Source organism: Lepisosteus platostomus, chromosome 4 (genome assembly GCF_059453375.1).
Source record: "Lepisosteus platostomus isolate fLepPlt1 chromosome 4, fLepPlt1.hap1, whole genome shotgun sequence".
NCBI lineage: Eukaryota > Metazoa > Chordata > Actinopteri > Semionotiformes > Lepisosteidae > Lepisosteus > Lepisosteus platostomus.
The window spans coordinates 43,952,566-43,967,198 of record NC_142614.1 but is presented as its reverse complement, the minus strand read 5'-3'; the positions used below and the strand labels follow the sequence as shown (position 1 = coordinate 43,967,198).

Sequence of the window (14,633 nt, the reverse complement as noted above, 5' to 3'; positions counted from 1 at the left end):
AAATAAATGAGTTGAGGAATTTTACCAGAGTCAACAGCAATCCCCAGCTAGTTGCTACTGAATTTATAAAACTAACAGCTTTTTCTTCATGTCTATATGAAAGCTGATACTTTTTGCAATAAACCCTGACTGTTAGACCATGAAACTAGAACAGAGCCCTCTCTGTAGCCCTAGAACCCAGTGTACACAACTCTCAAGCCGTAAATTACACAAAGCTAAACTTGTTTATAAATCTACCTTCAAGATGGAATGTGCAGTATTTGCTCAGCTTGGCAATGACACCTCAGTTCATGGGCTGAAAATTGACTGGCCCTCCTTTATCGTCTTAGCCCAACCCACTGAAATTCTTTTTACAAGCTACCTGCCTGTGAAGAAACCTCCTGTTAGGAGGAATATGGAAAACAGCATTTTTTTTTACTGGGGATGAAATCTAATATGTGCCTCAAAATAAGGAAGTTTATTTTCCATCTTGGCATAGAAGCCTACCTTCCCTGAATCACATACAATATTGCTGCCAGACTGGTCAATATGTAACAGAAGCAGCTTCTCTTATAGGGGGTGGAGTTGGGGGTGGAATAGGGTACCTGCATCGTCTTTCACAGGTTTTCAGCAATAAAATGTATAAAGACTGAAATGTTTTTAAAAAAATAAACACAGTGCTGATACTAGATTTACTGCTTTGGTTACTTTGCACTTATACTTTGATAAGCAATCAAGCAAAGACTAGCAATACGGTCAACATCTTCATGGTACTGGACTGAATACTGCAATCAAATGCTAAATATTCTATGTATGAAGCGATATTAAAAATGAGACATGTTTTATTATCTGTCTGTATACGTGAGTATAAGTACATATAAAGCTCAATTGTCTAGCAACTCGACAGTTGTTGAACAGATACTGAAGTTAAATATCATGGGATTCAAGACTTCTTGGTTCAATAAAGAAAATACAAAATTTTATTACTTGGGTTCAACACTAGGCGGCACTGAAAATATCTACAACTCAAGTCTGGAGTTTTTATACCGTATGCTTCCACACAGCAATGTTGCATACTGCAAGCAGGGTATTCTATTTTTATTGCAGTAAATATAAATGTGAGCCATTGAGATTTTTTTTTCCTGAAATAAAGCTAGTTGCTTTGCTTGTCCACTGTAATTTTAATCAGATTTTCAAAAGCCCTACGCACTCAGCACCAGAGTGATACCAGTTACCTTTTTTTAACAGAATCAAGCAACTCACAGGCAAAAACATACCAGCAAGCGAGTGGAATTCAATACTAATAAAATGAGATATAAACGTCAACACGACAAGGGAAGTTCGTAGAGGCACCATTCAGTGGTCGCCAGTGTGGCTGAAGACCCTTTATTTCACACTAACATCCATGATCACTTTTCAGTTATCTAGTTATATTTCAGTTGCATCTGTGCATAGCATTATCAAGAACAGCGTGAGAGAGGTTAGAATACATAAAACAAAAGGTCATACAACTGACAGATGATAATCACAACATCACCTATTTCATTTTAAATGTATTCAGCATTACTGCATTCTTTGGTTTACTTCTTTATTACTTATTTACAGTACCAATGCACCTGCTACTGCAGTGAGTTGTGAACGAATTACCAGCCCTTAAAAAAATTGACAACTTTAACTGCTGCACTAGCTTACCTTAGCTGTTGAGTCACTGCCGGAGCTAACAGATGTCATATTGCTGCTTTAAAATACCCGACAGGAGAGGGAATGAATGATTGTTCCGTTTAATCAGTTTGCTTCCCGGCGCAGCAACAACAGCACAACACGCTTCACCTAGGCAGCCGATCCTGCTTGGTACACCGAAAGTTTACTTTGCATTTGAAATTAAAAAAAAAAACTAAATACAAAACAATAATTATAAATAGATTTTTGTTAAGTGTAGCTGTCATTTCTAACGTAGAAAAATAATAGTTTTGTTCGTATTGTTGATTTTGTTTTCTTTTTCCTCAACTACACGATGATAGGACCTGACGTCGTGTTACCAGCTCTGCTGTACGTGACGTGCCCCAGTCTCCCCACGTGTTTGTCATGGCAGAAGCTATGGTACAGTGCTGATTTGAACGACTGTAAAGCTTAGAAAAATTGTTTCGTTTCACAGACGCCATGGGGAAGTTAAACGTTGTAATTCTAAGGTACCTATCGAGGGATGATTTCCGGGTCCTTACTGCAGTAAGTACGGCTTAATGTCACTCGTTTCGTCATTGTTAGCACTGCTTTTGTGCAGTACTATAACTACATGTAACTGTAGTGCACGGCCTACTCGTTAAATAGTTTAGGATTCGTGTTGTACTTCAGTCCTCTGAACGTGATTTTTTTTTTGCCGTTTTATTATGAAATGGTCAAATTCAAGGTTTAACATCCATGACCTGGTAAAAAAATGGCATTTACTTTGGCTGATCTTGGATAATATTAGGAGACGTGTTGTCATTTTAATTGTATTTTCACAGGTGGAAATGGGCATGAAGAATCACGAAATAGTTCCTGTTAGTCTGATTGCATCCATTGCCTGTCTGAGACACGGAGGATGCAATAAGATCTTAAGAGAACTCGTCAAGCACAAGCTGGTTGTTTACGAACGCACCAAAAGTAAGCACTAATCTTCCCTTCCCCCAATAACGTGTCTGTTATGCGAAATGAGCTTTTCCTTTTTGTTTATGCAAAATGTTATGTTTCTGTGCTGTTGGTTGATCAGCTGCTTACGTTGTTTCGGTTTCAGCTGTGCAAGGATACCGTTTGAACTATGGTGGATATGATTACCTGGCCTTAAAAACTCTGTCCGCCAGAGAAACACTCACCTCTGTTGGGAACCAAATGGGAGTTGGCAAGGAATCAGGTAGGGATATGACTGATATTAGGGGTAAATGTATACGAGGCTAGAACAATATGTGCATGTTCAATAAACTTTTTTTAAATAAGATGCAAAGTTGTTATATGTAGAGTGGCTCTGTGGTGCAGGGTTAGCATTGTTGCCTTACAGTGTTTTGGCCCTGGGCTCAATTGTGGACCTGGGGTGCTATCTGTGAGGAGTTTATATGTTCTCCCTGTGTTCGTATGGGGTGCTCTGATTTCTTCCCACAGCCCAAAGACATACTGGTAGGTTAACTGGCTTCTGGGAAATTCGGCCCTGGTGTGAGTGTATGTTTGTGTCTGTGTGTACCCTGCGATGGAATGGTGTCCTGTCCAGGGTGTATCCCACCATGCATCTGTTGCTTGCTGTGACAGGCTCTGGCTCCCCCTCAACCCTAAATTGGATGAAACCGTAAAGAAAATGGATGGCTGGAAGTGTATTTAGTCTCACTTTAAAATATAATCATTTATATATAAAAATGATGGTATTTATAAAATACCCATCATTTTTTAGTCATAAACTTTGTACACAAATAACATTAGAATTGTTTGTATTATTGTTGTGAATCTGTAATCTGTGTTGACTCTTCTCCAGCTGAAAGAGAGAAACAAACTTAATAAAATTTCTCTGCACCAGAGTAAGTGAGCTGCGTTCACTTACAGATGCATAAAGCAAATGAGCAAATCATTCTTATATGAAGTACATAAAACATAAATGATTAATTTTTGACAGTGCTGAAAAAACGTTAGAAATAGGGACTTGGGTTTAAAGTTTTTGTAAATTGAATGTGCTGTAATGAAATAATACGTTTCATTTTGTAAATAAAGTTCCCTTTGACTTTAAGAGCTCAGGGATCCGAAATTGATTAACATTGGAAACGTTGTATGTCAATTTCCGATAGATCAGAATCTAGTACATCACCATTTGTTGCTTATGAAATAGTGTGCCAGATTCGGACACCAGTACATTTAAATCTAGTAGCACTCACAGAGTCGCAATTTTGACAACACTATTTTGCGGCCAATTTATTGTTTTCTCTCAGATATCTACATTGTTGCAAACTCTGAAGAGGAACAGTTTGCTCTGAAACTCCATAGATTGGGCCGAACTTCATTCCGGAACCTGAAGAACAAGCGAGATTACCACAAACACAGGCACAAGATGTCCTGGCTTTATCTTTCCCGACTTTCTGCAATGAAGGAATTTGCATACATGAAGGTATGTAATGAACTAAAAAAAAATATATAAAGCATTTTTTTAATAGATTATCCTGTTTTTTACCAATTGGACAATTTGAATATTTTTGTGACCATATGTAAATCTAGTTCATTAGTCAAATACGTGTGTGTTCTTTATTATTTAAGTGTTAATATAATATTTACATAATTTTTGGTTTTTAAAATAAGAAAATAATTTAACCTAATACAGTGATACTCAAATGTAATGAGTGACCTTATGGACTAAAATTTATCATACCTTCATCTAGTAAATGTGCCTCTTTAATTTTTTTTATATAATCTGATAGAAAACATAAGGTTACTAAAGTGTGGATACAAGTGTTTCTGAAAAAACATTCTGTGTAAATAGAGTAATATTATAAACACAAGAAGTGTAATATACTAATCAACAGATGAAATATGACATTTATAACTGTAATTTTCCTGATAACATTGTGAATATATTGCAATCTCCATTTGGGTGGTGTGTTATGTCTGGCGCAAGTCCAACATATTCTGGTCAATTTAGACCAGAAAGATCATTGTTTATATAATCTGAGCATGGAAGCGTCTTACGCATGTCTGCGATATATAATTTACAAAGTTTAAGATGAGTCTATTTCAGTAAAGGCTTCATTCATGCCACTCACCCATATAGGCCATGGTTGTCTGGGAACCAGGATGTTGTTGATGTATGAATAATGAGTTCCATTTCAGACATCACATTTTGTACATTTTTCAAAGTCACTGTATGTTTCACATTGGAATTCCTGCCTTACTGCTTGGTTTGGAAGGGCGGCCTGATCTAAGTGGTATGATGAGTGTTCCACTTTCTAACGATGAATGTCACATTTCCCAAAGTGATAAGTAACCTTTCAACCTGTTCCTGTCTGCCACTTAATCCCTTATTTATTTTGAAAGCTACTTCATGGTCAGTTTGTTGTATTGCTACAAGTTATGGCTTGAAATCCAAGATCTGTCTGGGGGAATTTAAAGCATTTGCTTGAAAGTCAAGTTACGCCACTTTGATTGCACATGGAGATGGAGACCGTTACATTTTTGTGACCTTTGTTTTGCACCTTAACTGTTTTATAGTTGGCATAGCAAAGGAGCTGAGTACTTAATATTATAATTAAAATAATTTTTATCTTAATATAATTAATAAATACTTAAATTCTATTTGCTAGCTTGACAACAGAAAGATGCAGACTTGTAGGGATTGTAAATTACTTTTGTCTGTGTGTCAATAATACAAATTTGGTCATCATGCCAGCTTTAGTTATGGCAGTGGCAGTGTTCAGGATTTCATGCACAATCCTTTTACACTTTGGGGTCTGTTTCAGGCTTTGTATGACAGAGGATTTCCAGTCCCCAAACCAGTGGATTACAATAGACATGCTGTTGTGATGGAGCTCATTAATGGATACCCTTTGTAAGTATTAGGTGTTATTTGCTTACTCTAATCCTTTGCTTTAAAATATTAAGTATTGGAAGTTGTTTATTGGATTGTGTCTTTATTATACCTTATGAGTGGTTAAGAACATAAAGATGTTTCTAAAAAGGAGGCCATCTGGCCAAGAATCAGCTTCAACAATTTAACTGGGAAGATTGATTCAGACTCAAAACCCTTTGTGTGCTTTGGTACCTCCTGTTCTCACCTTTAAATGCATTTCCACTGTATCCTCTGGTTCATGTTTCACTCTCGATTCTGAAGTCCACTGAGTAGATTTTGTCAGTGCCTTAGAGAATTTTGACTCAGACACCCTTGTATGGACTACAAACATTCAGTTATTTTAGTTTGATTCAGTAGGGGGTTCAATAAGCCAGCAAATGTATCTACTGTAGATGCTCTTCTTTGGACTGATTCCAGACAGCAATATCTTTTTTTGTCTGTATGGTGACAAGAGTTGTATATGTTTTCTTACCAGCACACTATACATTTCCTAACAATCTATTTGCCTTTTTATTGCTTTCCCACATTGCCTAAAAGATTAAGAAAAACACATAAACATCCAAGTGACTTCTCTAAACTTATTGTTTTCCCATCCCAAATTTAGAAAGTTTGTTTCTGCTACCTGCATGTCCACATTAAATCATCTAGTCATGGCTGAGTTTTGTCTAAATCTTTAAATTACCTCTGCTTCTATTGTATTTGCTAATCCTGCTGGTAAAATCTGCATATATAACTATCTTGAAAATCATACCAGAATCTAGATTGCTGATAGAAATTAGGGTGAGCAGTGGTACAGTTCAGATCACTGTGGTACTACACTAATTCTTCATGATTTGAATATTTACCCCTTCTCTGTACTTTGTTTTCTTTGAATCTTAAGGTATTCATTATCTTGGGTGACACCTCAAATACGAGTATGTATCTTTTATAAGGAACTTACTCATTTTTCAAATATTTTTTTCTCCTGTTTCTATCAGTTTGTATCCTTTGCTGCTGTTGCTCGTTCAACCAACTTTAAGACCTAGCTTTTGTAAATCTTTGATGACTTTCCACTAGAACCGTTTTCTTATTCAGACCAATCATTTTCTTATTCTAGTTTAGTTCTGATTATCATTCCAGTAACCTTATGTGTATTAAGAGTAATACTTATCTGTAATTGCATGGTTCTGTTATGGATGGAATTTTCCAGTCAGTGAGTATTATACTTGAGCCTGAGTTGAACTGAGATTAAATCACTCTTCCTGAATGGGATGCTTTTTCTTTGCATCTTAACTCCCACCCGAAACTGCTGCAATTTGTACTTCACAGTTGACTGGATAAATCAGTCTTTGCTTAGCTTAAGGACTGGTTAACCCATTATCTTCTGATAAGAAGCCCAGAGCCTTAACCACTATTTTAATAACTTTGCTTTTAAAAAGCTAGGTGAAGGTTAATTTTAGATTAGTAAACAGTTGTTTAGTAGGTCCAACCATCCTGACTGTTTCCTAATTATGTTTAGAAAACAAATTTCATGAGTACTTTGGGTGTAACATTGTATTTGTTTTTGTAAAAACCTTGTACAGCACTTGTTTTTTTCATTTGTAATTCCCAGTCCCAGAATAGAACCTTCAGTAATTCTGACACAGAAAAACTTTTCAGTGTCTATCAGCAATACCTTTGTCATCTCTGCCTCTGACATACGAGTAGAATGTCACCCTAATCCCGGTCCTTAAAAGTTCAATTGATAATTAGCAGGTAGACATAATAAGTAAGGTGTTGTTTGCTGTAATGTATTTCACGGAATGAATTGCGAGAGATTAATTTTGAGTGGCCCTGTTGTAATATACTTGGATCTAGTAATCTAATAAATCTAGATTTACAAGAATCCAGTACATAGTTAATGTTGTACTGAATTTAGTCTTAAGCTGCAAGAAATGTCCTGTTCCTGTTAAAAAAGAATCAGTTTTTTAAAGTTCTAACAGGAGGTAACAAAGACAAAAGCCTGCACCATGATTTGGTTTGGTTCAATTACCGCTGTGAGAAAAACTCTTTATATTTTTTATCTTTGTGGTTTATCTCCAGAGACTTTATTGTCTCAGATGAAAAGTACTTGGTGGGGGGGGGGGTCACATGCGCTTATTATTTCCAAAAAATCTTATTCGATAGCATCTAAAGCTCTATTTTGTACATGGGAAGACATTAAGTTGTCATTAAAACTTCAATGAGAAAAACACAGTGCTTTGTTTGCACAGCTGAAAGTGGAAGACGGTTTCAGGGCTGAAATGAAGTAAACTGTGACCTTCTCTTAACAGCCTGCCTGCACTTTAGAAGGCACTAGGTAGACCTGTGCCTGTGGGACATGGTTATTATTCTGAAAATGGCTAAAAAGGCATGGTTTCAATTTTGGGGGGAAATTGGAAACAACAGTATGTAAAATGGGAGTAACAGTCATTTCTAATTTTCATAGCAATTGCATGGTGGAGTAGCAGCTGTTTCTGTTTCACTGCGCTCTAGTGGGGTCAGCTGTTAATAGAGATTTGGACAATTAAAAATGGATTATATTGAAGCAGCCAAAACACACCCTTTGAGTGATGGATAATTTACAGTTTTTTGAGAGCTTTTCCAAAAGTATTTTACCAAAGACCTCAGGCAGGATTTGGTATTTTCATTAAAACAATCTAGTTAACTGTATTCAGTATTTTGTAAAGGGGTATTCTTGAAAAAACGATTTGGATGGAATGTCAATTTTACAATTTTCTTTTAAACTGAGGGTATACAAATAATTCAAAATGCCAGGCAATAACAGCTTACTATACTTGTTTTCTTATGGCTTCTGATGTGGGTCTGTAGGATTGCACAGTAACTTCTTAATGCATTTACATAATCACCTTTTAAAGAAACAGCATTACACTTTGACATATTTTGTGTTGGTATCCAAATATACTAACACTGCAGTTTATATTTTAATTATTTTAAGAAACTTTGAACATCTGGAATAGGACACTTGTGCTAATACATTTTAGCATTAACATCTACCAGTTGATGTAAATGGTCCTTTGACATGATGAAATGACATAATGACTGAAATTACTTTTTTAAGATGCCAGGTGCGCCGTGTGGAAGATTCAGCTGGATTATATAGTGAAATAATGGACCTGATTGTGAAACTCGCAAATCATGGCTTGATTCACGGAGATTTCAATGAGTTCAACCTCATGCTGGATGACAAAGATCATGTCACGATGATCGATTTCCCACAGATGGTGTCTACCTCCCATCAGAACGCAGAATGGTAATTTCTTTAATAAGCTTATCTGACATTTAAGGAAAGCCAGTATCTAAAAAAGTAGAATTTCCATACAATAACTTCTTCTACATAAGAAGGTTTGCAAATGACAGAAGAACTTTTGGCCCTTGCTTGTTTTGTTTTTAGGAGCTGAGTGATTGAAGGAGTTCGTTCAGCCATTTTAGCTTTGACAGCATGGCTGTGTAGCTTATTTCAGATCTGTTGATTGAAGAGGAACAATATACTGGAGTCCAGTAACTTGAGTGGTACAGTTTCCATTTTGAAGTGATCCCCCATCCCCAAGTGGTCCAAGATTTCTTACTGTTTTCTGTTTCATTCTTTTAGGTATTTCAACCGAGATGTCAAATGCATTCGTGATTTCTTCACAAAGCGTTTTGGCTATGAAAGTGAGCTTTATCCGACTTTTAAAGATATCAGGTAATTTTAATGTATAAAATTTGGGAGAACCCACTGGAACCCAGAGATGTTCTTTTACATTTTTCTTCATGCCATTTGTTGTCTAAAATGCTCAAAAATAGAGTCACACCTGAAAAATGCATTTAGTGTTTTTGCTGTTTATAAAGTGCACTATGTCAGTGCAATTTAATTAAAAGGTTAAGCAGAAACTATTTTTGAAAAGATTCTTCAGTCACAGATGGAACCACCTGGGCTAAGGTGTGTTGGAAAAACAGTACTTTATCTGCTGTGGCAATTAAAGATATTGCTCAGTCAGGTTGAGAAAAGTGCATAGACGTTCTTGGTAGCTTTAACACCACTTAGCAATGTTTTTGTGTTTGTTCACCTTTGTTCCAAATATGCACCATATAGTTAGGTCACAGGCTTCTATTACCATTCACACCAAAACTGGAATGCTGAAGTCCAGTGGGTTTTACTAGCCTATTCCATTTTTTTCCATTTTGAATGTACTGATTACTAAGTCTGAAACAAAACTTTAGAGTTGCAATATTGTAGTTCACATTGTAATGTAAATGTGGTACAAAATGTAAAAGAGTACCTGCTGTCATGCAACTAACACAGTAGGTGATCTTACAAATAATGTAAAATAAATAAACTTTATTCTCTCTTAACAAAATGCTGCTTTTCTACTTTAAATTTGGAACATCCAAATAATCTAGGTACTGAACTTTTATGTTCTTGAAAATGCAACTGGTACTGTGTGCTTATTTATTAGAATTGGTACAATCTGGTGTCAAAAACACTGAAGGTCCTAGTTTTCTTTGGGGATAATAGGGGTTACTTTTGTGTTTGGGTCCAGGAGAGAGGACTGTCTGGATGTGGAGATTTCTGCAAGTGGATACACGAAAGACATGCAGCTGGACGACGAGCTTCTCCACCCAGCTGGACCTGAGGAAGAGGATGATTCCACTTCCGCAGGCGAACAGCAGCCTTCAGCCCAGGATTCAGGCCGGGAGGCCTCAGAGCACAGTGGGGACACAGAAGTGCCATCTTCACATAAAGCTGACGAGGCAGAAGTGCTGGAAGATTTGAATCCAAAATCTGAAGCATCTGTGCATATGAATGAATTCCAACAGGCACTCCTGGAACTGGAGGGCCTGTCAGTCAGTGGGAGCAGTAAGACGGGCTTTGAACACAGCGCCTTTCAGACAGACAGCAGGCTTGAAAAATCCCAGCAATCTGGAGATGATGAGACAACTGCAGATAAAGAAAGTGAGGAGGACGAGAATGAAGATGAGTGTCCTGATTTAGTTGACCTTTCAGCAGCTAATAAAGAATACCGGCCTTTCAGGTACATAAATGTGTTTTGACATTTGTTAGGGAGATATAATAATGTACATACTTCACCTGGAGGGGAAAGTGATGGTTCACAAAATTAATTTGTTGCCAGAAAAACTAAAATGTGTCCGCTAGCAGGTCTTAGTAAATGGATTTACCACATTTTATTGTGAAAGATCTTCAGTCATGCAGAAACCTTCACATGCCTTTATGCTGTAACCCTCATCTAACCAAAAAATAATTTTTGTGTAGTAATGAAAAAACAATATCCTAAAGAGCAGATTTGTTCTTTATGAGGTTCTGTCAGAGTGCTTGTTAATGCTGTATGTGTGATACTGTAAGCAAAGGTTACATGATCCTCATAGAGTGTTTAAGAGTATTTTATTGCTCAAGTAGAATGTTAAGAGGCTCTTGTGAAGTGAAATCTCACAGTCTGACTGAATAATTTCTGCCTTTCTAACAGAAATGAGGAGAGCATGCTTCACATTAATGAGCACAGGCGAAGAACAACCAGCATGACATCAGTGGGCAGCCTGGCAAGTTGTTCAACAATACCATCAGTAAGTACAAACCGTGGGGCTCAGCTCTAAACATCACAATGTTCCTCTCCTTCTTGTACTATTTTTTTTCTCCCTGTCAAACATGTATAAAAAGCAGTATATTTGAAAGCGGCACGGTGTTACAACGCTTGCAGCCTTGCAGCGCTGGATCCCTGGGTTTGATTCTTGATCTGGGCTACTGTCTGCATGGAGTTTGTACAGTATGTTCTCCTGTGTTGGGTTTCCTCCAAGTGCTCAGGTTTCCTTCACAGTCCAAAAAGCTACTAGTGGATTAAATGAATTCTGGGTAAATTGGCCCTAGGGGTGAGTGTATGCGTGTCTTTGTCTGTCAACAAAGGACTGGTGACCTGTCCAGGGTTGACTTTGTTTTTAGCCCGTTGGCTCCCCCTTTACCAAAATATGTTAAAGCTGTCAGGAAATGGATGGATGGGATATATTTGAACTAAGCTTCTGAAATGGAAAAAATTGCCCATTTTGGGAGAACATTAAATTCTTTTCTTTGTAAACATTAAGGAAAAAAAACTGGATTCAAAGTGACTTGTATTTTCCGCATAAATAAGAGATATTTGTTTAATTTTCCACCTTATTTATAAAGAACAAAGTATCAGAAGTAATGAGTAGCAGATCATTTTAAATAAGCATGATGATGATCTCGTTAGTGGTTTTTCAACAGTTTTGGAATGTCTCTTATTTTATTTTAAGACAAAAAGGAATGGTTCTCAAAAATGTTATCGTTTACTTCAGATCTCAAAACCAAAGACTAATTTAAATGCTGTCTACTTGGAAAAGTATGTTGTATATAGAAACTGGAGCAATTTTAAATTTTGTGCTTGTATCGGTTTTAATGAGATTACAATACACTGAATGTTTGATTATACTCCAAAAATAAACTTGCGTGAAAGAAATTGAAATTCTAAACAGAACTAGACTGCCACCATGTGGCAAATAAATTACATAGCATTGATTAGGACAAAAATATTTTCTGTTTGGTATTATGGCTTATATTACTCATTGCAGAATGTTTATTTTTAAAAACCAAGTTATGCATTAATTTTTAATGTTTAGTGCTTTCACCAAGTGAAATATTAATATCCTTTTGTTTTTAGCCCTGCCTTTAACTATTCAGATTTTGGCTAAAGTATTTAAAAAATATATTTGTAGATCCATAAAGTCCATTCTAATTCCACAGTGAATAGAACGTTTTCTTCTTTATTTCAAAGGCATCTAATTTTGTAATTTCTGTGGGTATTTTTGTAATTATGAGCAGTCAGTCTTTGAACTTTTGTACATGATTTTCTGAAATCACATTTTGTATTAGATTTGAGATAGCTTTGCACTTAGCCATACACCCATGTCATCTGCATTGTCACAGTCCTAATAGGTCTCCCCAATATGCTTTTTGCCAAACACACATTAGTAACACAATCACAGTGGTGCTTTTTAATGTGTAAAAGGTCAATGCTAGAACTGCCAGGTTGGGATATTAAATGAAAAGTCTAATGCATTCTGCACCAGCGGGCCATTAATACAGCAGAAAGTAAAGGCAAAATCAATTGCTCTGGATGCAATCCATCATTACATCCTAGGATCTGATCATCGCATGTGCACCCTGAGGAGCTAGCGCAGCTGGAAAATAAAAGGTCTATGGTCTGCGCTCTGTCTTTTCACATGGTTGCTTGGTATCGGGTTGCACGTGTTCCTGAAAGGGAGTAAATGTGGTCTTGAGAACAGGAGGTTGATGGTATTAGCTAATATTGCCCACCTCAGTGGTATAAGATTTCCAGCATTATGCCTCAGTGCTTTGCCGTCTCAGACAGGTTTATTCTTGAGTATTGTGCTGAAGGGCATTCATATTGGGCATTTTATTTTCATACTCAACCTAATAACCTAGTAAATAACCAACTCATGTTACATTTATTGATTTCCATGAAGCATCCAAGTATGTCTTTTAGACAGAAGTTCTTCAGACGTAGATTACTTCTAAACCGTAGGTGCCAATGCTGGGTCAACTCAGCTGAGATGTTTAAAATGGTTGCAGTCTCTGTGGGTGATGCAATTTTTATTGTAATATTAGTTAAGGGGTATACATGTTCATTAAGTAAACCAGTTTGTTCATGGGTAGAAAAGCAGTGTCCCATGTGGATTTTGAACTCATATCCTGTTGGTCTGATGGCTGGAGCCTAAACCAGAATTCAATCCTGCTCATTTGTTCCCTACTTCGCCCCATTGTCAGTGTAGTTTGAATTTTTATGAAGGTCGCCTCAAGCTCCATATAAACTCCGAAAAAATTATTTACTATATATATGTTATGGACCATTCAGTTTGACAGAATCCTTAATGCCGTTGCAGAAGACCAGGGTATAGCAATTCACATTCGCTTTATGAAAATGTACCCACTCCACTTTTCCTTTACAGGGAATCCAAATGCTCACTGAATTTGGTCCTTCTTTTTATAGGAGCTGGTGAAGCAGAAGGTGAAACAGCAGCTCTCGAAGCAACAGAAAGCAGCACAGCGAAGGCGTTTGCAGAAGGGAGAAGCCAGTGTGTACACAAAGGAGAGACGGGAGAATGTGCAAAATATTAAATGGAGTCTGGATGCTGCATCCTTCTGGGGATGAACTACATCCTGAAAGATTTGTAGTATAATCATATTTCTTCCCACCTTGGAAGTTGGGAAGAAATATTAATGTTATGGTGATTTTGAGGTTCCAATCTATTCAAATCATGTCTAATAAATAAGTTTGTTTACTTATTTAACCTGACTGAATTTGTTTGAAAATGTTTTAGTCTGCTTTCAAGGGATACTAAACAAGGGTCAGATTGTCACCCTGTACTTCCATCATTAGTATATAACTAAGATTACAAACATGCTGTGAAACTGTTGCAACAGTGTGGTTAAATAGCATATTCTAGGCACAGACAGATTTGTGTGTAAAATAATACTGATTGCCCTCAGTCCTAAAATTACATCTTTTTACTTTACACTTGTGTCTCACCGCACTTGTTTAAGAATTGATCCTGAATATTCAGAAATGCCTCTGTCATACTTTTAAATTTTAAGTATTCACATGCCCTCATTCAGAACTAAAGAAATTAAGTTCTTTCAGGCCAGTAATTATCATTGTTGCTTTTCTTTGGACAGGTTCCAAAGCAATGGCATTTTTATCAAGTGATGACCAAATGTTTACCTTATATTCTTAATGATTTCACTTCTTTGTCTTTTATAGCTTTTTTCAATGTATTGAAAATGTATTGTACAGATCTTAAAATATCCTCATATTCTCTATATACAGTCAGTATTACTTAATTCAGAAGAGTGTTTATAATGTAAAATGGTGATGTATGCACACATGTAATACTCAGTATTTGTATGCTTTTATAAAGCATAAATCGGAATGTATTATCAAAAGAATTTCACAATTACGTAATTCACCTACAGTAGATTTTGTGTCGTAATAGTTATACAGCTATTTAAATATAAATTTAAAACATTTCTCTG

At 36.5% G+C, this 14,633-nt stretch overlaps 2 protein-coding genes across 4 annotated transcripts in view; one reads left to right on the top strand and one right to left on the bottom strand.

The window, feature by feature from the left end:
- Positions 1-1,919, bottom strand: part of LOC148673211 (uncharacterized) — a 123,975-nt gene extending 122,056 nt beyond the window's left edge. Inside the window, exon 1 of one of the 3 annotated variants that reach the window (XR_015935964.1) lies at positions 1,672-1,919. Coding sequence is in view for 1 of the 3 variants with exons in the window: in XM_088629567.1 (XP_088485693.1) it covers positions 1,672-1,710 (39 nt within the window). In the remaining 2 variants the exon portion in view is untranslated. The remainder of the gene's footprint in view (positions 1-1,671) is intronic. The other 2 variants (XM_088629568.1, XM_088629567.1) reach the window with 2 other exon arrangements.
- Positions 1,920-2,037: 118 nt separating this feature from the next.
- On the top strand, positions 2,038-13,891 carry riok2 (RIO kinase 2 (yeast)). Its single transcript, XM_088629571.1, has 10 exons — positions 2,038-2,205; positions 2,484-2,622; positions 2,753-2,869; positions 3,927-4,102; positions 5,445-5,533; positions 8,634-8,825; positions 9,165-9,257; positions 10,096-10,587; positions 11,038-11,134; positions 13,591-13,891. The coding sequence occupies exons 1-10, from the start codon at positions 2,140-2,142 to the stop codon at positions 13,750-13,752; spliced, it is 1,623 nt and encodes a 540-aa protein (XP_088485697.1). The 5' UTR covers positions 2,038-2,139; the 3' UTR covers positions 13,753-13,891.
- Positions 13,892-14,633: the final 742 nt, after the last annotated feature.